This window comes from Staurois parvus, unplaced genomic scaffold (assembly GCF_062004578.1).
Source record: "Staurois parvus isolate SC_StPar_1 unplaced genomic scaffold, SC_StPar_1.0 ptg000183l, whole genome shotgun sequence".
Classification (NCBI taxonomy): Eukaryota; Metazoa; Chordata; class Amphibia; order Anura; family Ranidae; genus Staurois; species Staurois parvus.
In genome coordinates, this window is record NW_028317979.1 from 3,410,890 (window position 1) to 3,434,732 (window position 23,843).

The 23,843-nt window shown below is 38.6% G+C and overlaps 1 protein-coding gene across 1 annotated transcript in view; it reads right to left on the reverse strand.

Moving 5' to 3' along the window:
* DPYD (dihydropyrimidine dehydrogenase) overlaps positions 1–23,843 on the reverse strand; it is a 1,720,296-nt gene that overhangs the window by 168,238 nt on the left and 1,528,215 nt on the right. The window contains exon 20 of the mRNA XM_089677280.1: positions 1,792–1,971. Coding sequence (XP_089533406.1) covers positions 1,792–1,971 — 180 coding nt within the window. The remainder of the gene's footprint in view (positions 1–1,791; positions 1,972–23,843) is intronic.

Sequence of the window (23,843 nt, forward strand, 5' to 3'; positions counted from 1 at the left end):
CTGTAGCTTTAAAAAGGCAGAACTCTTGATTTCTAGTTTTAGAACATTCAGCTTAACATTTTTTCTATTATAATTTTAATGAAAAAGAAAAGAAAAACAATTCAAAATAATAATTACAGAAAAAATATTATAAGACCAGCATAAGCCAGTAAAAAGAAAACAAAAGAAACAAGAAAAAACTTAAGCAGACTCTGTCTGGTATTGGTACATTGCAGACTTCAGATCACTTGAAAATTAGCCCACTCTGATGTTGCCAGAGTCACTGGCCCTCTTAACATGACCCTCAATTATCCTTAAAGTGGACTTTTTCCCCCAAACGTAAGAAACATGGCCGCATGCTGATGTCTAAATATTTTTTTTTACTTATATTTACTATATGAAATATATTTTGAGCTTGTTTCTAGCCTGAAAAATCTCTCAAGATCTCAGTGGAAAAAGTAAATTCCCCATTTAACGTACAGTGTGTATGGGCAAGGTCAAAAGCAGATGTCATTGGTGGTCTGGGTTTCTGACTGACTTTACAAAAGGGCTCATCATGAGTCATTTGAAGACCCTGGATAGCTGAAGTTTATGAAATCTCTGTATTCCTTTTACCTTGGACTGTGTTCAGTCACATGAGGTACCTTCCATGAATGCCCAGCACAAACATGAGGTTTTAATTTGACCATTTTTACTTGTGAATTATGGGAAACATGAGGGTGGTACTGTATTTAGTACCACTCCCCATTTTTTTCCACACAGTTTAGAGTTAATTAGACCTCATTATTATCACAGAAAGCAAATGATTCTTGCTTTCTACCCTTCAAAGAATCACAATGAACACAAATGGAACATGGACATCAGAAAGTACTGGTGTACCCAAGGTCTTGAAAGCAATTTCCAAACAGAATAAAAAGTGGTTAGCTATACATTAAGAAGTTATGTAATGTAGTATTTACAATGTATTGTTACAATGCATTGCATTTTAATTTGTGTTATCGTTTCTACTGTTAAAATAGATTGACTTTAAAGAATTAGTACTCGTTCCCCCCCCACCCCTCCAAAGTTTCTGCATTATAGTGATTTGATATGTTGTTTCATGCTTGCTGAGGTATATGGCATGAAAAGCTGAATGGATTTGTGATGGAATGCTGAGTATGTAGATATACATCTATGACATGCTGAACTTTAGGTGGGTGCACCAGGACAGAAGAAGGAAAAAAAATACACAATAATTGTATAGTTATAGGCACAGAGGCATCAAAATGAAGCTTTATATAGCACATTCACTGTGTGCTTTGTTTTTTCCTGCTATTGATACTTAGTGGAGTTTTGCTTTTAAGTATATTAATGTGGCACGGTTCCAATATAACTTAGCTCTGTAAAAAAAAAGTGCAGTTTCTAGGTTTTAGCTTTATTTCTAAAGCATATTCATTATGTAGAAGGCATTGTTTTGTTTTCTTTTTTGCAATTGGCAAAATAACATTTTTAAATTTTACATGCTGTGCTTCTTTATGATACCAGAGAGCAGACAGCTAAATGTTAGCACTGTTTTCTTGTGATTGCATTTTTTATATTGAAATATGCATTATGCCATAGAGTTTACATGATGTAGAACTATGAATGGTAAATGTAAATCAAGGCCATTCCATGCCGACAGATTCTGGAGAAACATTACTATTCAAAAAAAAGAAAAGAAGAAATGTGTTTTATATTTTTGCCTCCTACAGCTTGGAAAATCTGGCTTTGTTGTTTTATTATATTGTTCCTTTAGAAAACAAACTACAATAAAGGACAAAAAAAGCAACAAACCTTTCCAATAATATCTGAGATTTTCGGAATGGGTTTTCCAGTTTGGTGTCGTATGGTTGGTGGACTCTGCCCATCCCAGTCTTGGAGCTCTTCAATGCTCTTCAGATACAAAAGTGCCTTTAGACCAGTACAGTAGTCATCAATCAATGTAAAGTCTTGATTTTGTATGGCACTGCAAACCTAGAGTGTTATCCAAACAGAAATATATGAGTCATTATAAAACAAAACACTTTTTCTCTAGTTAAATATAATTTATAACAATTACTAGACTTTTTGCCCATCTATTTATTAAAGTTGACCTTTCTGTAACTTTATAGGTCTGAATGAATAATTTACTGATATGTCATAGTATACAGCAAATATGATTTTTCAGAAAAGCTCTACCTTTTATCAATAAAAGCAGTCCTTGCATTCCAGTTCAGACATTTTGTCTAGGCTAAGATGCGGTCAATAGCCTGCTGCAGGCAATGGCAAGTATTTTCTCAGTCTCTTTTTTCAGTGATCATACTACAGCATTGTAAGTTACAAGAGTGGCAAGTGGTTGCAGTTGAGGGCTTATCTATGTCAGACATTTGTGAACACAGCTAATAATTAGCAAGGCACCAGGATTAGGTCTTCCCTGAGCCAGCATCCCAGCATGCTGACCCTGAATTGTGCCTTATCAAAGATGACTCGGTTTGTTTGGAGTGAAATTCAATACGGCATTGCCAGGCAGAGTACTATGATCTTGATAGGAGGTAATACACACCTGTAATTGTCAAACAATACACTTAATGCAAAAATATATCTGATATTAACACCACCATATTCCAAGTATTAAAGTAGTATAAAGAACTATCCAATGAACTTACTTTCCTTAAACAGTACCTAACAACTCAAATTGACACCTTGTTAGTTTGTCAATAAAATTGAAAACCCCAAATATGTAGAAGTAAGCTATGTATTCTTTGCAGGCAAGAATGTATGATGATGGTGACAATGCAGGAAATATTACACATTTATGTTTTTTTACTAACATTTTAAAATCGCTGTTGCAGTTTGACTGAGACCAGTGTGTATTAGATGGCTGCACTGTAATTAACTGGATTTCTCTACAACTGACTGTGCTTCATTACACTGTGATTGCTTGCTTACAGTGAAAGTCAATAAAGAGTTTAGCTTTAAAAAGATGCTGAATTGTTTTCCTGACTATTGCATTTAAATTCCCCTTAACCCCAAAACAGAGGAATAAATAAAGATAACAACAACAATCTAGCAAAAAAAAAAAAGAAGACTTTAGCACATCATAAACATAGGCTCAGTTATGTTGTCCATGTGGTGTTATTTTTTTGGATCATTTGTTACATTTGGACCTACAGTCAGCATATACCTCCTATGAATCTTAAAGATATCCATGCCTTTAAAGAGAATTTATAGTGGAATCCTATATATATATATATATATATATATATTTCTTATCACTGACAAAATACAACTTAATAAATATAAACTAAAATATGTAAAACAGATGCAGTATATACAGCATATATTTAGTCACTGACTAAATTGTATATGTATTATCAATTGCAGCCAGTAGTTGGTACTCCAGACTCCTTTAATGTTTACCATTGTATCTATTTTGAAAGGCAAGAAAGACTGGGCAATTTTATTTTAATAAATATCTCTTTACAAGTTTGTCAGACATGGGTAAGTAAAGTTGCAAACAAACATACTGCAGTAGCACTAGTGTCATGGAAATTTTGTATTGTTGGTCGAACTTTAAATGTGTCATATATTCGTGTTATTCATATGTCTCTCGTGTGGCTTAATTAAAGCTCTGAAGGCTGCAATTGGGCCATGCGCATGTACAATGTATGTATTACAGTACTCAGCTTGGTAATGGATGAGATGGCAGATCTGCGCTTATAGACCGGCGTGTATACCACCACGGCATTCGATGCGAATGCTGCTGTCAGTAGACCGTGGGCCTGTATCCACATATCAGCAGCATGGTACCACGTGGGCTTCATAACGCAATGCGCAAGCGGTGTGAACTCCACGTGTAGGCTTATGCATATCTTACAACCCATTACTAATCTGAACTGTATCTTGGATGGATGTGTTTTAATAAAGATCGTATCGGGCCCATCCAGGTACGAACTGATATTTTTAGGAGATGCTTGTGCAGAGAATTTACATACCAATAGAAGCTAGTAGGACAGGAAATATGACCTCAGATGGCTCATGGGGGGGAAGGGGAGGAAGTCTGCTGACCTCAGAAGACTCATGGGGGAGGACCAGTGATAGATAATAGGAAAGGCTATGCTCCAGTTGGAATGTACATCCTGTGTATAGGTACTCCCCATTGCATTGTTTGGTGGGAGGGGATTGACTTTATTCATGTGGGGGGCATGTGTGTATTTTTAATAAAACAGAGAGCTGGGTCTAAAATCAGCCCTTATGTGAATTGCAACACCAGCCTTAGAGTGTCGTGTGATCATTCTAGGGTAACGGAGCTCCAATCACCCACATTTCAACAGAACCAAAGTATTTGGATGGGCAGGAATCGTGTAGTTTAGCTGCAGTCGTGGTAAGCGAGATTCGCACAGCTTTATGGGGGATTTCTGCGCATCCAACTGCGAGTACTCACGGTAAGGAGAAATTCGTTAAAGCGAATTTCCAAGACACTAGGCAGAAGTGGTCAGATTCTTTGGTTCCCCTTTGAAAGTATTAAAATATCCCAGATACTGGTATCAATATAACAAGAGGTGACATACAGTACTTATGAGTGCCTTGTTATTGAAATAACAGTCTGAAACAGTCTGAAAGTGTAGTGTGCTGGCCTGGTCCTCAATAGTGAAAGTTGTGATTTTATATATTGTGTAAGAAAAATATAATGTGATTTTTAAGAAAAATATAAAAGTAAAAACAAAACGAAGTAAAAACCTGACAGATTTTGGTCTTGGTTGTGGATTAGGCCTGTTCATCAAGCATTTAGTGCAATGTTTCCCAACTTTATTTTTCAAGTACCACCAAAAGACTATGTGTTGGGAATTTTCCCTTCGATAAAATAGCCGTCAAAAACACAAAGGTATGACAAAGCATGACATGGTGGGGGTACTTGAGGACTGAGGTTGGGAACCACTGAATTAGCAGATTGATTGAATAGCAATAGCTGTTAAGAAGCATTGATTTTACAAGTGCTGGACTAGGGGATATCACATAACCAATGCCATCACTTCTTCCAATGTTTTCCATCTTTCAATGTTTACATATCTGAAGCTGATTGAAGGCTGATTACAGACATTGAAGGATTATAATTTGACAGTAATCATGCATTTTTATTTAGACCATGCCATAGACATCTGCTGTCTATTATGGTAAAACCATAACCTTTAGTATTAAGAGAAGGAACTTAAAATCACAACTGTCAAAGAAACACTCTAACTAGTCATTGGATAGTGATGGCACAAAAGGGTAAATAGACTTTCCAGTTTGTTCATTTATGCTTTTACTTATTGAGGGTGTGTATTTCTTGACAATATGTTACCTCACATTGGGAATAATTTATTAAAACTGGAAAGAAAATAACCACAAAATTGAGCTGCACACAATAGCAACCAAACACTAAATGTACACATTTTTCATAATTACCCAACTGCTGTTGTAAATTAGGCACAATAGGGAAAAATACTCATCAGCAATCATAAAAAACCTGCGCTACTCTACATATGTCCACCACTAAATAAAGGCACAGTTTAATTTTTCATTTTCAATAGTGATTGGGAAGAAATAAGTCAGTGCCACTGACTTACTGATGCAATAAATGATTAACGTGTGTGTTGTGGAAATGAAAAAAAAAAATTGGGGTTTTCTTATATGCTAGCCCCCTTCCTATAAAAGGCAAAGCTGATACACCTTTTGTCAGTGTGTATGGAGACTCAAAGAAGACAATATAATTTTAGGGTGAGATAATTTAGTAGTCAGATGGTTGCTGTATACGAAGGTTTATAGTGCTATACATAATGCTGTATTATGCTATGTCACAATAAATTGCAGTGTGATAGACTGCATAGTGTATACCCCATTTGCCTTCATTGTGTTGCATTGTATTACATCGCTGTGGATTGCATTGTGGTAGGCTATATATTATTGTGTACCCCCTCTGTGTTCACAGTTCACTGACCTGACTGTCCTTTTTTGTTTGTGTCAGCAAGAACGTCAGTGGCTATTTTGTTGCAGGGCCCTGCTTATTTTTTTTTTCTGTTTTAAAGTTTTATTTCATGAAGGGAGGTATATTTTATTATAATTTAATTTGTTAGGGTTTTTTTCATTTATTTCAGAGTTTGCAGCATGAATAGGTTCCCCTTTGAAAGCATGAACATATCTCAGGAGGAGTCAGTCAAATTATTTTAACATAACATCAGTAACATGCTTCAGGAGGATGTGAAGAGATTAATGTTATGTTATGCTGAGAATGCCAGAAGCACAGAGGGATAGGACAGCAGACAGCATCAATTTTCATGACAGTTATTGCAGCTTTGGCTTATTGCCAAGTGAAGTTGATGAGAAGGTGAAGTGACTTGAAGGTGGGGATGTTGAAACTTCCTGAGACTACAAAAGGAGGAAAATTGGGGAGACATACAAGTGGAGGGATCAGCTTTCCTGCTCCATCAGAAGGTACTACCTCAAGGGTGAAGGCTATTGCTATTCCCAGGGCTCAGCAGTCTGAGCCTTTTTGAACACATCTGCTGTCAACACTGTAGTGGTTTGCACCTTGTCCCTGCAGTGTATGAAATATACTAGTCATTTTGGGTACCACATACATGAGGAGACAAATGATTCTTCACCACAAGCTCAGTGGGAGCAGTGCATCTCTGATACAAGTTAGCAGCAAAATGCCCACACACCTCCTCATTCCTCACTTTATACCTCTCCCCCAGTCCACAAGATTCTGCAACAGAATATGTTGCAACATCTGTGGCCTCAAATGATAGGGAGGGAAGCCTGATAAGGGGTTTGAGAAACTTACCTATGGCACATCAAATGGGGAAGAGGATCAGTATAGGGCCATGCTGAGTATGGTCAAGCATGGGCTTGAACCTCATCATTATGTTCCTAACCAAGCCCTACCTTCTCAAGCAGCATCCTTGACCAGGCAAGTGTCTCTTCCTCAGATGCTGGAGCAAAAAAAAACTATCCCCCTATCTCTCCCATGTCCAGTGTCTCAATGCCAACTTGGCTGCTTTTCTGGCTTTACAGTAGCTTCCTTTTCAGCTGGTGGAGTTGGTCCTCTACTGCATCTTTGTGACCTCTACAGCACAGCAGTGGCTGCCATGTTTTGGCTCAGAAGGGCTCACATGCACTCCACCAGCATGTGGAACCATATGTCTCCATGTCACTGGACCAAGAGGTCAGGGGCAGGGTCCACATGACCATAGACTCATGGTCAAGGAAGCATAAGCAAGGGTGCAAGGGTGTTGCATCCCCTGCACAGCCCACTAGATAAATTTGCCGGCAGCCACGAGTGGGTGTCTCCCAGCAGCCAGCTGAGCTCAGTAACTAGGATCCATCTGATATTGACTGCTGGGAATGTATATAATCCTTCCCTTTGCTGATATCTGTGGTTTCAGTGTTTTCCCTGCTATCCATACTCCTGCTTGCTGAGCCCTGCCTTCTCCTGTAACTTGTAACAAGTACCCTATATCCTGTTACCCCCATCTCTACTCCCCTTATTCACAGTCTCAATCCTGCTCATACCCTGTGTATGTTAGCTTCCATCCATTTGTATACAGTATATATAGTTAGGTTGTTGGTTTGGTTTTCCTTCACTGTCACGTTTATATTTATAAACAGTCTGATTTCAGTTTCCTAAGTGCAGCTACACAAATTTGGTCATCACTGCTACTGAATGCCTGCATTCATTATCCTTTACAATTATACACTCTAAATTGTATTTCATTATAAAAACAGCCTAATTTCTCATTCTTACATTGCAGCCCAACCAAGCTATTTAAACACTGTCCAGTCACTTTGCAATATGTGTAGCTATGACACTATAATTTTTATTTCTAGATAAAAACTGCCCAATTTTTAAATGTGTTGTTTTAAATGTTTTTGTGCACTCTATTTTGACATCTTATTAAGCTTTTAATAGAAAATGCAAATAAATAAATAGGATCACAAGCTAATCTAAGAAAACCAAAAAAAGTGTTGTGTAAAAATCAACCAATTTTAACCCTGTGCCTTGAAGGAATGCCACACAAGTGAATCAATAATCAATATACAAACAATTAAGTTATTGCTCCCAAAATCTAAACAAATCTAGGTAACTAGAACTGGAATCTAATCTAATTGGAGTGGCACCCAGTGTTTCCTGCTGCTGTAGCCCATCTGCTTCAAGGTTCAACTTGTGCATTCAGAGATGGTATTCTGCATACCTTTGTTGTAATAAGCGCTTATTTGAGTTACTAAAGTCCACAAACTGATTTAAACGTTATAGTTCAATCAAAATATGAAATATAAATATACATATAAAGTGCTTGAATGGTGAAAATCAAATAAGGTGCTTGAATGGTGAAGAACTATAAATTAATACAGGTCAACCAAGCATGATAATTCCAAAACGATGCTCTAGATGGCAGCAGAGAGCTGATGACAGGCACCCCTTCAATAACAGTATAAAACGGGACTCTTCTCAGCTTAAAGCCACATATAAAAAGAACAAGGAACATCTCCCATAGTGTAATACTGTTTTAATTTCATATAAAATAATTCCAGAGTGTCACTCACATGATAGAAGCAGTAAACTAGTGATTTACAATTCAAAACTCCTGCTCTGTAAAAAGCCGGCAATGATGTCACTAGGCTCCACCCCCACGCGTTACGCCACCAACCACATGGCTTCGTCAAGGAAAAAAACCTTCCCTGACGAAGCCACGTGGTTGGTGGCATAATAAATAAATAAAGATAATAAAAACAATCTAGCAAAAGAAAAAAGAAGTGGTGGAGGAACATTGAGTTAAGGTGGAGCACTGTGCTTTTCAAATAGATTTTATTTATTTCGAGCACATCGTAGTGATTCTTCACCATTCAAGCTCTTAATTTGATTTTCACCATTCAAGCACTTTATATGTATATTTATATTTCATATGTTGATTGAACTGTCACATTTGAATCTGTTTATGGACTATAATGTCTAGATGAGCTAGTGCAACACTATTTTTGTATGTTTTATGTTTTAAGTGTGGGATCACCTTTTAAGTGTTATTGCAGCGGCTCTATTTTATTAGCTTATTCACTAGTTTGATAGCGCATATTGTTTATTTATTATATATTTGAGTTACTGATGCCTTTCTATCATCTTGAAACAGTCTGCCCATTCTCGTCTGATTACTAACATCAACAAGGCATTTTTGTCCACACAACTGCCACTAACTGGACCATTCTCTGTAAACTCTAGCAATGGTTGTGCATGAAAATCCCAGTAGATCAGCAGTTTTTTAAATACTCAGGCCAGCCCGTCTGGCATCTAATGTTCGGTTTGAACTTCAGCAAGTCATCTTCATATTTAGATGCCAAAATGCACTGAATTGCTGCCATGTGATAGGCTGATTAACAATTTGTGTTACCAAGCAATTAAACAGGTGTACCTAATAAAGTGGCCGGTGAGTGTATATGAACGATAAAAAAATATTTTTTTAAGCAAAGGTTTGCTGGAAATATGTAGAGGATTATAGCAGAGTGGAAAGGGTTTTTTTCAGAATTTTTAATTGTTAACACCCCCTTTTGCACTTCATATGTCATATATATGTAAGCCATTTGGATTTAAGTTCAGACATTTTATTTCATAGTGCAAGTCAGTGACCAGACCTGAGTTTTAGCTCTCCTCCAAATGTGTCTGTCTGTCCCATATTGGCACTATGTGTCTATTAAAGCATGGCGTAAACATTTAAGTATTTGGCATTTTGCAGAGTTGGATAGGGACTGGACAGAAAGGGTGATGAAGTTCTCCAGCTTGAAAATGTATTGCAATAAATGATTGAAGTTTACAAGTTTCAGGCTTTGCAATGCATTCTATGAATGGTCTACTAACTATATGCAGTCTTATCCACTCATCATTAATTTAACACTAATCACATTCAGGGGCTTGAATTTTCCCATATTTAAGACACTGCAGCAATCCGGACATTTTACAAAATTAAATTTTACCCATGGCAAGCACAAGAATTCACAGCACATAATATATGACCAATATACCAAACCCATTTGCTTAATTGTAATTCAACCCTAAATGTGATATAATGTGCTATGAAATCGCTATAGTTAAGGTCACTCTGGTGATTCCATGACCAATTTTAGCTTGATTCATATACTTCTCCTTGCTAAATCTCTCTTCCTCAGCTGCTGAAAGTGCTTTTTTTATTTGCAGTGTTCACGAGTGTCTTAGCCACAATCTACTGTTGTCTGGCTAAAGAATGAGCACTTAGAAAAGCTGTAAATATTTATCGTCGACATTAGTTCTACATCATGAATTCTTGCACTAATCATTAACTGCTACCGGATTAACTTACCTTCGATCCGTGAGCATGTAAACAGCAATCTGCTCTTAGCTTCTGCTCTTCACAGCCTAAACTGCATTATTCTAATGGCCTTGCAAACACAAATGACATAATATATGGGAAAACCAAATCCCATTTTCTTGAATATGTAACAGGAAGAAAGGATGTAAGGACCTTTAATTGTGCAACCAAAATTACTATGCTGCATATATTTTATGGCAATTAGCATTTCCTGAATGGATATGGCGACCTATCATAGACCGATTTCTGCTAACAATGTACCCAGTCTTGAGAACTGTAGGCAAACTCTGGAATTGTAGGGTATGACATGGGAGTAATGAGTATAATTTGGCATAAAGCATTCTTAATTTTTTTGCAGATACAATTTCATTATGCTAGATGTTGCAGGTTCAAACAATGAAAAGGAACATTCCTTACATTTCATGTAAACCAACATAAGAATCCAACCAATGAAACCAATAACAGAGTTGCAGTTATTTTGGCTGTAGTGGCTTTAAGGATATAATGATGATAGGCACATATTTGTCTTCTCATTGAACCCTCTATGCTACCTGGTTAGAAAATGTATGCCTTCCTGGATACTGCTGTGTAAACTGAAGACTAAAATTCCACTATAGTCTCAGCAAAAGACATTTGGGGCACTCAGTAGGAGACATGGGGCACATGGACTACATCCCAAGATCTAGCAGAACCCTTGTTGTAAACCTTTCTATCTAGAAAAAAACTTACAAAAAGTTTGACTTAGCAGTAGTAGACTCTCTTATCATTTACTAAAATAACTTGAGAAGTAGACAACTACTTGATATTTTGTGGACTGAACAAAAATTGCTGCGAGCAACTTTAAAAACAAGCACTTGCTAATATTAGGGAGAAAAAGTTACCCATTGGAATCAATAACATGATTATCCCCATGTTCTAATATGAATAAATAGTTCAAATATGATTGGTTGCTATGGACATTCATACATTTTATTCTACTTCAGGCATTATTATGTCTGTGCCAAAAAAAAGAAGCATCGTTAAAGGATAAGTTCACGTTTAAAAAAAAAATAATAATAAATGCCCATTTTTTTGCAGGTAAAAAAATGGGCATTTACTATTTTTTTGGAGCCTGGAAAGCATTGCACCATGCTGGTGCCATGCAGGACTCCAGCAAACCTGTCAGTGTATCTGTGTGCTGGCACATCGTACGGTCAAGCAGATATACTGGGGGTTATTTACTATAACTGCAGAGTAAAAAAATCTGGTGCAACTCTGCATAGAAACAAGTGAGCTTTCAGGTTCTATTGCCAAACCTTGGTTGAACAAGCTGAGTTTCAAAGCTGACTGGTTACCATACACAGCTGCACCAGATTCTGAGTGAACCAGTTTTAGTAAATCTACCTCACTGTGGCAGGAAGAATCAATGAACTACCACAGTGCTCCACAGCTGACAGCTTGTACAAGTAGGGACTTGTAGTTTATTCATTCACAGAACTCTGGGAATTGAAAAGTGGCCATGTGGGCAGAGTTTTCAAAAAGTGACAGCTAGTACAGGAAACTTCTCAACATACTGCTGTGACAGGGAGAGAGGGCAGTGGCTGCAGCAGTGGCAACATGTTACATGTTCCACCCTAAAAACAGGTGAAACATGTAACATGTTCCCAAAGGTGAATGTATCCTTTAACCACTTGCCCTCCAAAGGATTTACCCCCACTTCCTGACCAGACCATTTTTTGAGTTACTTTAACTGACAATTGTGCGGTCATGTAATGCTGAACCCAAATGAAATGTGTCCTTTTTCCCCCACAAATAGAGCTTTCTTTCTGTGGTATTTGATCGCCTGTGCATTTTTTAATTTTTCGCGCTACAAAAAAACCCCATATTTTTGACCATTTGCTATTAAACATGTCCAGTAAAAGAATTTAAAAAATCAAATTTCATCATAAATTTAGACCAAAATGTATTCTGCTACATGTGTTTGCTAAGAAAAAATCCCAATACGTGTAAATTAATTGGTTTACATGAAGGTTATAGTGTCTACAAATAGGGTATATATACTGGAATTTTTCTTTTTTTTTAATACTAGTAACGGCGGTGATCAGTGACTTATAATGGGACTGCAGTGGACATTCTGACACTGAGGGGGGGAACTGACTAAATGTCACTGACATCCCCAGTGACACTAATACAGTGATCAGTGCTAATAAAAAGCACTGACACTGTACTAATGACACTGGGAAGGAAGGGGTTAACATCTGGGGCGATCAAAGGGTTAACTGTGTGCTGTGTGTGTTTTACTGTGTGCTGTTTTACTGTCTGCTGTGTGTGTTTTACTGTGTGCTGTGTGTGTGCTTTACTAGGGAGGCATTCTGTTTTGTATTGCTCTGCTATGCAGAGGAATACAAAGCAGCATGCTGGAGCTGACAGGGAAGAGATCTGTATTGTCTACATACAGACCTCTCCCCCATCAGTGATAGTTGGCGATCGCCGGGTGCCAGCAGGGAATCTCCGGCTGGAACCTGGTGATTGACAGCTGTAGCCACCAATGGAAATACCCAGAAATACAAAATCACACATATATATATATATATATATATATATACACATACATTATTTTGCACAGCTCTGCCGCCCTGTAGCAGTACTTCTGCTATACGGTGGTCAGGAAGTGGTTAAGGTTGTCACAAATGCAGCCATCACATCTAAGAACTGCTAAGATGCAGTATATCAACTGTTTGTTTTTGGGTTTAGATATGCTCTAGCCAAGTTGTTTTTAACATGCATGTCATGTTAGCGGAAGCAGTACATTGCATGATAAATCTATTTAGAAAGCAATGTTTTTATGAATGACACCAAAACATTCAGCTGGGTCCTCAAATGATGCGCTAATAAAAAGATCATGGCTCACCTGTGATTTAATTACTTTCAGCAATTTATTCCCATAGGGAAAATACATGTTTGACTTGCATCTAGGACAACTTCATGATACTTGGAACTATGACAGACTACAGTTTTTAAGAGCCCTAAGTACCATCTCTGTTTCATTCTGTTTTAATATATTTATTGCCAAGGCAAGCATAAAGGACATAAGCAATCAAGGAGCAATAAAAAACCAAGGTGATTTGCTAAGACGACATATTGGCTCAGCTATGTACTTCCCTGGGTATGCTTATTGCTGTAACAGAGTCTTCTACAAAAAAGGAGTCATTAAACAACAGAAGACACAAGAGACCTACATGGCAAGACTGTCTTTACTTCATTTCTCTTCATGTGTGAGAGGCTTATATTCCCCACTCAGTGCTAGACGAAATCTAATATAGATTATTGAAAATAGTTCTACAAACCGTTTCTAAACGCAAGAAGTAAATTAAAAACAAACAATTTACTGTTATTGGCTGGGCAATATGTCATTTTAAACTACCCTTCGAGTGTGTCTTTTTCAGTTAATAAATGTTTCTTATAAGAAAGTCTTTTTTGGGTCAGGGAGCGCCATCTGGGACTACAAGTCGTAATTTTTTTTTTTTTTTTTTGCAGAGACAAAATAAAGCTATTGGCTTTTGGATTTCTTTGCAGCAATTTCCCACGGGTTTTGCAGCGGTTTGTACAAATACTCCACCATATGTTTTTAATAAACTAAAAAATAAAATATGCTTTCTTGAGCACAATGGCTGCATTTATCCAAACATACAGTTTGCAAATATTTCTACTTAATAAACCAGCTTACAGAGAATATGTTATGACTGTATCCGTTTATACATGTTTGGTCCTTTTATTGGATATATACCAGGAAGAAATATTGTTTCCCAGCTGTCTTGTAAGTAGAATTAATATTAATGAAACAATAACTACAACATTTTAAATGTTATTTGGACATACATTTTACAGGTAACAGCATATTGTGATAATGACCAATCTCAAATACGTCTATGCACTAAAGTGATGTTATGCTTACTGAATATAACATCATTTAACAGTAATACAAAGTGAAAAAGCTAATCATATTTATCCAGATGAACAATGAGTGAATTTATGAGAACAGTAAATCAAGCATGGGAGAGGAGGGATGTTTACATGACTCCTTCTAAATTGGTGGATTAGAAGGTTAGAGTACTAAAACAAGAACTCCAGTAAACACTATTTGCATCTAAATTGACATTTCCTAACCTTGATGCCATTTCATAAAAAGCAATCTCTTTCATAGAAAACAAAAATTAACAGCCTTATTTAAAATCGGTACATACATACATACCAATGACTGGACAGTTGGGTGTTGTTCCTGTAGGTACATTTGGGGATAGTTATAGGAAACCTATACTGAGAAATATGCAGTCTGACATATTCAGTGACCAAACAAGTATCAGTGCCATTTGAACAGCATGACAGACAGGTAGAGATGAATGAGCTCTTACCCTAGGTTCACACTTGTGAAGATTTCAGTGCATTTCCCGGTTTGCATAAATGCACTACAGTCCATTTCACATAATTTCCTATGGATCTAGTTCACATCTGTGTGTTTTGAGCCAGTGCAGATTTTCAAAAGGTGCAGGGATTTTTTTTTCCCACAACAGATTGCATTTTGCACGTAATAGACTTCAATAGAATAGCACCAACAACGTAAGTGTTTTGTTTTTATGTGTTATTTATTCTTGTTTCATTTTGCGTTTTGTGCTTTTGTGACTTTAAGCTGGTTGTTAAGGAGCGGGCGGGTGCTGGCGACCTTAACAACCACTAAACAACATAGTTGTTAGCAAGTGGGTGGCCTTCGCGTCCTTAACAACCAATGAGTTATCAGCTGTCAGTGGGGTTCCCTGATGACAGCTGAATGTAAACAAAACAATTGCCGTCAATGTAAAATTCAGGAAAAAAAACTGAGTTGGGTCCCCCTCAAATCCAAACTAGGCCCTTAAGGTCTGGAATGGTTTTTAAGGGGAACCCCATGCCAAAATTGAAAAAAAATAGGTGTTCCCTCCCCCACAATCTATACCAGACCCTTATCCAAGCATGCAGCCTGGCAGGCCAGGAAAAGGGGGGGCACGTGAGTTCCCCCCCCCTTGAACTATACCAGGCCACATGCCTTCAGCATGGGGGCTGCTTTGGGGAAGAGGGGCTCCCCCCCAAAACACTTTGTCCCCATGTTGATGAGGACAAGGGCCTCTTCCCCACAACCCTGGGCTGTGCTTGTGGGGATAAGTGGGGGGGGGATTGGAATCTGGAAACCTCCTTTCACAAGGAGGCCCCAAGATACCAGCCCCCATGTGAATGAGTGCGAGGTACAGAGCACCCCTACTAATTCACCAAAAATGTGAGTAATCCCCTTAAAATCCATACCAGATCCAAAGGGTCTGGTAAGGATTGTGGGGGGCACGCTGTTTTTTTTTCCTGAATGTTTAATTGCCGGCAATTGTTTTGCTTACATTCAGCTGTCAGCGGGGAACCTCGCTGACAGCTGTTGACTCATCGGTTGTTAAGGATGTGGTGGCCACCTGCTCCTTAATGACCATGTTGTTTACTGGTTGTTATGGATGCCTGTGGCTGCCCACTCCTTGACCACCAGCTAAAGTCACACAAAGCACAAACTGCAAAAATGGAATAAAAAAATGCATAAAAAAACTGAACAGTTTCTCCTCCCCCAGAGAGCAGAATTTTTTCATGGTGCTACACTATGACTATGCACTTTCTATGAGTGCAACAATTACTCCACAGTGTCACTCTGATGTGATATTAAAATAGATTATCACCCCAAAACAAAAATTAGATGATAATTCAGCTCTTCAGTCAAAAATGTTTGCTGAAACAGAACACAAATATCAATTCATTATTGCCACCAGGTCAGGAGATATTAAAACATATCAAAGGGCAAAACTTTTTTTTGTGTGAATTCTTTATTTTTCAAGAGAAAGATAAGAATACAGCATACATAGATTATTTTACTGGAATGTTAAAATTCAGGACATAAAAAGTAAAACATGCAGACAGTCCCTGTTTTTATGTAATGTGAACCATATGGCAAAGGTGCAGCTGAATTTCTAAACTGTGTAGCTGAATGAAAAAAAAAGGAAATAGAAAGAAAAAGCTAACCACCTTATTTGGAAAGCAATAACATATTGGAAAGGGAAAAGCGGTATAAAAAGGGAAGAGAGAAAGGGGTTAGAGGTGGGAGAAAAGGTAGGGGGTAAAAAGAAGGTATGTTGCTGCTCATATCCTATCTCTGTGCTCTCCCCAAAAGGAGATATAAGCCTTTTCTCTAGAATTTTACACATATGAAAGTAGTTATTCATTGGAATGGATAGATTTTGTATTCTTGAGAGTAGGTATATTCCAGCCAGCAATACCATTTGTGTCTAAATGTCTTATCCTGGTGTTTAAGTGAGAACAAAGAAACACAGCGCATCTAAGTGTGTACTGTAATAAAAAGATAAGTAGTAACTCACATCTTAGAATTTAAATTCTAAGATGTGAGTTACTACTTATCTTTTTATTAAATACCTTCACAGTACACACTTAGAGGCGCTGTGTTTTTGTTTTCCCTTCTGCAGAGTTATGCTTCGCTCCGACGCAGCTTGCCCTTAGTGCCTACTGGACTACCTTCACCCCTGCCCATTTGGAATTCATCAAACATACATGGACTGCCACACCATGCTCCTGTCATCCCTTTTGTTTTAAGTGAGAACAGCCTTCCATACATTTTAATTTATTTTGGAGAACCAAAATTTAAGAGATGGGCTGGGTCTCTGCTTCTAGATTATCAGGATAGAAATTCTTGCTATGTTGAGTAGATGAATCAAGAGGGACATTTTTGTATCTGTCATTGGGGATACTTGAGAGATGGATAATATGCTGGATCTTTCCCAGATCAACATCTGTCAGATTTTTCATTGACTCATTTCCAGTAGTCTAGCATTCTAGTGTAGGACCAAAAGACAGTGAGTAGGGTGCCTTCAGCTAACTCTAACCCTAAATTTGTGGGAATATGTTGTGAAGAACCAATGGTACCTTGTAGCATATGGAAAAAATGTATAGCCTGGTTTCTGGAATCTAAAGCAATTAGTATAGCAGTGAGAAATGCAAAGTTTATTGTGTCTTTCAGGAGTGAAGATGGTGCCAATGCCCTCCTCCCATATGAGTAGGAAGAGTGAGTTGAAGGATCCTGGAATTGTGCCCTGTTTGAAGAATATGACTATAAAATGTTTTAATTGTCTAAGTCTCCAGTTATATAAAGGAGAGTTATTTATCCTTTGTATACCCTAAAGGAGTTTTAAACCCTGAATAGAATGTCAGTGATCATAAACTTGACGCCTGTATGGTAACTGAAAAAGTGTCTACCTCCAAGGCCTGGATTGAAGTCTGGATTGCCTATAAATGGGGTGAGAGCATGGTTGTCTGTCCAGGAATAGGTATGCATACAGTATTCACTAAGATTTTGAAAGAAAGAGCAATAACAGGATAGGTTTTTAAAAATGTTGTATGTTTTCCACCAGCCATGGAATATGAAGTCTGAGGGGTATGTTATTGTTTGCTTGTTCCAATGTGATCCATTGTAAATGGGGTATGCAGCGCTAAAAGAACAGATAACAAGCAAGGAGGGTGTCACCATATATAGTAGCAAACAAATAGTTCATATAATGTAGCAAGAAGAAAGCTGGGTATGATCCAATGATACTCCAAATCCCGTTCAATGGAAAGAGAAAAATTAGTAAGGATGTGCGCTTACCACAAGTACACACAATGTGAGCATTGTATGTAAATAAACAGCAACCGGGCGTCACGGTCTGGTCAGCAACGTGAGCAACATCTGGTCATATGAGGACATCTGGGTCAACAGGTCCAATGCTGTCCAGGCCCCCTCTGGCTCTCAAATCCAGATCGCCACCTTGCAAAGCTCATCAAAAAAACGAGCCGGGAAGCAAGAAGGTACTAATAGTGAAGCACTTTTATTAAGAGCATAAGAAGTGAGCTAAAAGCAAAAACTCACATCGATATAAGTATACATCCAGACCCAATACAAAGGCTCCCTGGTGGTTAGTGGTTCAATCGGCATGCAGAACATACACAACCAGGTCTAGTAAATAAGTCCCTGGTGGCTAGTGGTATCATCAGCATACAGGCATAAATCTCAAAATATGTGATATTAGCAATACTCATCCAGGTCTGGTGAAGAGATTCCCTGGTGACTAGTGGTTCCCTGGTAATAAAGGCGTCAGTAGGGTGGATCTTCACCAGACCTGGATGAGTATTGCTAATATCACATATTTTGAGATTTATGCCTGTATGCTGATGATACCACTAGCCACCAGGGACTTATTTACTAGACCTGGTTGTGTATGTTCTGCATGCCGATTGAACCACTAACCACCAGGGAGCCTTTGTATTGGGCCTGGATGTATACTTATATCGATGTGAGTTTTTGCTTTTAGCTCACTTCTTATGCTCTTAACCTCCTTGGCGGTATTCCCGAGTGTAGCTCGGGGTAACATTTCAGTACCACAAACGGTAACCCCGAGCTACACTCAGGAATACCATGAGGCACTGCTCCGGCATTTGTTCTTCACTTACCTTACCCTGCGCTCCCACGATGTGTCCCCTGCAGCGTCCCCGGCCATCTCCTCCGGCCGATGCCGGCATCCGGCTTCTGTGTCCTGTCCCTGTGACGTCGGGACGTACGGGCGCCGCTGGCGGCGGGAAATTTAAAAATTTTAAAAAATGTCTTTTTTTTTTTTTACATTTTACATAGTAAAACATTGCTGTCTCAACCAATTTCACATACATCTTGTCCCTAATGCTTTGTCCTGCTCCCTGCCTGCATTTTGTCTGTTCTTTCTGCCTGGAAACTGAGAAATGTCCATGGCGTCCAAAAAGTGTCCCTTTAGGTCAAAAGCGGTTTAGATCAGCTAGGAGAACAGCGAGAGTAAATCAGAACCACTTGCAGAATTGAGTGATAATGATTTGTGGGGAAATTCGTCATCAGACACTGAAAACGATTTTGCGACTTTGCTCAGCAATGTGCTAACTTGGCGCTCTATTTCACATTTCAGTGTTTTTGGTTTGATTATATTATTGAATTAAATGTATTATTATTATATTATTATTTTTTATGATTATTTATTAAATTATAATTTATGATTTCACGTTTCAAATTTTATCCTACTCGGGATGTTTACTAGACTCTTGTTCGGACAGATTTCAGTGAGTTATTCCTAAAAATGACAGGCCTACAATAAAAAAACTACATATTTCCATGCAAAAAAATGGTACCGCTTTCAGCACCAAAAATCGGAAAGAATCATACAGCCAAGGAGGTTAATAAACGTGCTTCACTATTAGTACCTTCTTGCTTCCCGGCTTGTTTTTTTGATGAGCTTTGCAAGGTGGCGATCTGGATTTGAGAGCCAGAGGGGGCCTGGACAGCGTTGGACCTGTTGACCCAGATGTCCTCATATGACCAGATGTTGCCCACGTTGCTGACCAGACCGTGATGCCCGGTTGCTGTTTATTTACATACAATGCTCACATTGTGTGTACTTGTGGTAAGCGCACATCCTTACTAATTTTTCTCTTTCCATTGAACGGGATTTGGAGTATCATTGGATCATACCCAGCTTTCTTCTTGCTACATTATATGAACTATTTGTTTGCTACTATATATGGTGACACCCTCCTTGCTTGTTATCTGTTCTTTTAGTGCTGCATACCCCATTTACAATTTATATTTTAAGGTATTGAGGATTATCCTGTATGCTAGCTGCTTACCTGATCTGTTTGCGCTCACTTACCCACTCCCTACATCAATGTGATCCATTGTTTGTATGCTATACCAAGATTCAGGATATGTGGGCCACTTAGAAGTATTACAGCTGATCAAGGAATTCCATCCACCCATGAACGTAAGGCAGAATGAAATAGTTGTTTGCTATCCATGTTTTTGGGATCAGATAAATTGAAGGCAGGGAAGATTGCCTCAAATATCCTTCCAATTGTAGGGATGATTTTGGTTCTGAGATAGGTTATGTGCACATTCTCCCATTGGAATGAGAAGTTGGGTTTGATATTGATGTGCATGGCAGGGAAATGGGAATGGAGGAGGACTTCAGATTCATGTAAGTTGGGGAAGAGGATTTTGGGGAAGGTTACTAAAAAAGTGGGTCATCTGCAGCCATTTCCTTTTTTTGGGTCAGGAAGGTTTGTTGCTTATCTCTGCAGAAATTTCCCATGGTCTTTCAGCGGATTGTGCAAACACTTTATTGTACGGTATGTTTTTAATTAACAAAAAAAAAAATGGTTTCTTGAATACAATGGGCTCCATTCATAGAAGCAGATCGCATGTGATATTTAGGTGTCTGGACACATTTTGCCCAAATATCGCATGCAATCCTGAAACTGTCAATTCACTATACAGTTTGGCAGATTTAATGCAAAACGCTCAAAATGCTCCGTAAATACCACATGAAAAGGCATTAAAGTCAATTCACAGAATGAAATAAATAATTAAATGCATGCAGTAATTAAGTAGTGGTCCAGAAATGCGGTATTTAAAAATTTAATAGGCAATTTTGAGTAGTTTCTGCGTTTTTGGATTATTTCTCTCAACAGTAATGCATGGAAACCTAAATATGGAAATATGGAAAATATGGGGTTGATTTCCTTAAATAATAACTGAAGTATTTTATTGGATAGAGTGGAGGTAGATTAGAACACCTGTCAGGTTTTTATTGCTGTCTGTGTCCCTGTTAGGGAGATTACCCTATTTGTCCTGTTTACCAGTATCAGTGAAAGCAAAAGAAAATCACACATTTTTGGGTTGTCCCTAGAAAAGTAATAGTGAACACATCTTCCAATGGGAACACAGATGGCAAAAAAAAAACTGACAGGTTATATCTCTCCCTTACTCTATCCAAAATGAAAAAATGTTTTGTCTATAGTTCTACTTTCATGCAAATAGATTGTGCAATTTACACGTTGATCCAAAGCTTAGTACATGAGGTAAAGGTTCACTTTACAAAGAATACCAAATCACATTCAAGGGAAAAAAACATGCATTTTTATTTGCACATGATTGGATGATGGAAGTCAGCAGAGCTCCCCTGATGTACTAAGCTCTGGCACAACTTCACTTGCAAAGTCTATGTGCCTTTAGTAAATCCACCCCATTACTTATAGTAAATCCACTCCATTACATGTAGTAAAATTCATCTATTTTCTATTGTCATTTCATCAGATTCTTAGGCTTTATTGTGTATACACAAGCATATACATAATTTGCTGCCAAAAAACCTCCCAATCACTCCAAACATAATATATGCAGTTTACTTTTTCACAATTATTACTTCCCACAGACATCATTGATCTTTTTTGCTATCTATAAGAGGGTGATTCTTCCCAGTGACCACAAGTGTAAGAAACATTCTTCCCACTGACCATGACACTAATGTATCATGAGTTGTAGATATAGTCATTTTTAGCAGGGGTTTCCTGAGACTGGAAAAATTGCTTTAAGGGTTTCTCTGTTTCTCTGTGCTGAAAAGGTTGAGAAAGGCTGTTTGAAAGTGTAACTAAAGACAAAACTTTCTTGGGGGGCTCGGCCTGGATGTGATGGAGTAGGGCGCACGTGTGCTGAGCTCCTCTCCCGGTTCTATCCTACTACAAAATCCTGAGTGTCTTTTACCGCTGTTATTGCTCTGGAGCTCCGACCTTTCTCTACATGTTGCCCCCTCAAAAAGCTGCCTCCACTACACCCGCCTTGGATAAATTCCAGAGACAGGAGTGGGACACTGTGAAGGAAGATAGTGCCTCCGGTTCTCCTACCGCAGATCTCCCTGCAGCTGACACTGCAAAAGTGCTTTAGGCAATTTCCACTTGCCAGACAACTTTAACAATTAAAATAGAGGAGGTGAAGGTAGATATATCGATCATATGGCAAGACGTGCACAAACTTCATGACTAAATCACAGAGACGGAGTACCACATTAGCCATATGGAGGACACTATCCATCCTTTACAGCACATCTCTGAGGCCATGCAATGCCAGTTACAACAACTTGCCCAAAAACAGGATGATCTGGAAAACAGGGTCTGACATTGTAACCTCCACTTTATTAGCCTCTCAGAGGGCTCAGAAAATCTGGACCAAGCCACATTCCTAGAAAATCTCCTGATTACCACTTTCGGTAGAGCAGCCTTCTCAACCACTTTTGTAGTGGAACGTGCACACCACATGTGACCTGATAGCCCCTAGAGGTTGCACCACCTCGTACCTTCATCATGGAGCTTCTCAACTTCTGGGACCGTGATGCTATCCTCAGGCTGACTAGAGAGAAGGGTAACATCCCATTCCAGAACACAAGAATATCGGTGTTCCCAGACTTTTCGGCCACCCATATAGTGAATAGTGCTAAAACCTGCTGGGATGTTCTGCCTTTGGAAGTAGAGGAATGGGATGAGTTACTGGAAGGCACTAAACTAGTTTCGCTAATACTACCTGGTAGACTTACTCAGTTTTATATAGTTCACCAAGCTTATCTAACCCAGCTTAGAGTTTCTAGATTTCGCCAGCAGCAGAGCCCTCTGTGCCTCCATTGCTCAGGGCAATATGGGTACTTGTTTCCATCTAATGTGGACCTGTCCAGTTATTCAGGTTTACTGGGAACAAATTATTAAGTTCTTGCATGACCATACGGGCTCTCCACTTCACCTAGATCCTAAATCATGTCTACTGGACCTCCTCCCGGATTTGGAAGAGGATAAGTTTCTTATTACTTTTTTGCATGAAACCCACTTTAGTGCTTAGAATCTAGTTACGTGCAGGCAACACTTCCCACCCTTCAAGTTTGGTTCATAGAAGTCAATTCGACACTCCCTTATAATAAATTGATTTATCTACATAGGGCTGTCCTATGATGTACAATAAAATATGATATAGGTGGCTCAAAATGTCAAATAATTGTGTGACTTAACTGAGTCAGGGAGTTTGGGTCAAACTGTCCAGTACTACCTAACAGTACTCCTTCAATTATATGAACCTTTGCGTGGGGAGACTGATTTTAATATACTTTCATTCCTAGTATAATGTACCTACTATCTGTTACTGGTACAGCTAATACTTAATCTGTATATTTTGGTTGTGAACTGTGTATCACCTATTGTGTACTATGACATGCAACTGTACCATCTTTTACTTTAATAAATTTGCCTTTTTTGAAAAAGACATCACCCCTTTCTTTTTAATTTCGAGTAGTGTAATTAGTGGTATACTTTGTTTTTGTGCTGCCCTAGGCAACACAAAAATCGGGCACTCTCCCCCAGATAAAAAGAGAGAGAGTGAGAGAGAGATCCAGGAACGACAGTCAGACATCCTCCAGCAGCCCGGAGCCTGTTGTGGATGACTCACCTCATCTACACTGTCCTCAGCCAGGCACCACCAACACCATTCAGCAGCTTGCAGACTCTCGTGGATCAAACCTCCTGCAGTGCCTGTGCCACCGCTCCCCATCCTCATTCACCGGATGCCACTATGTC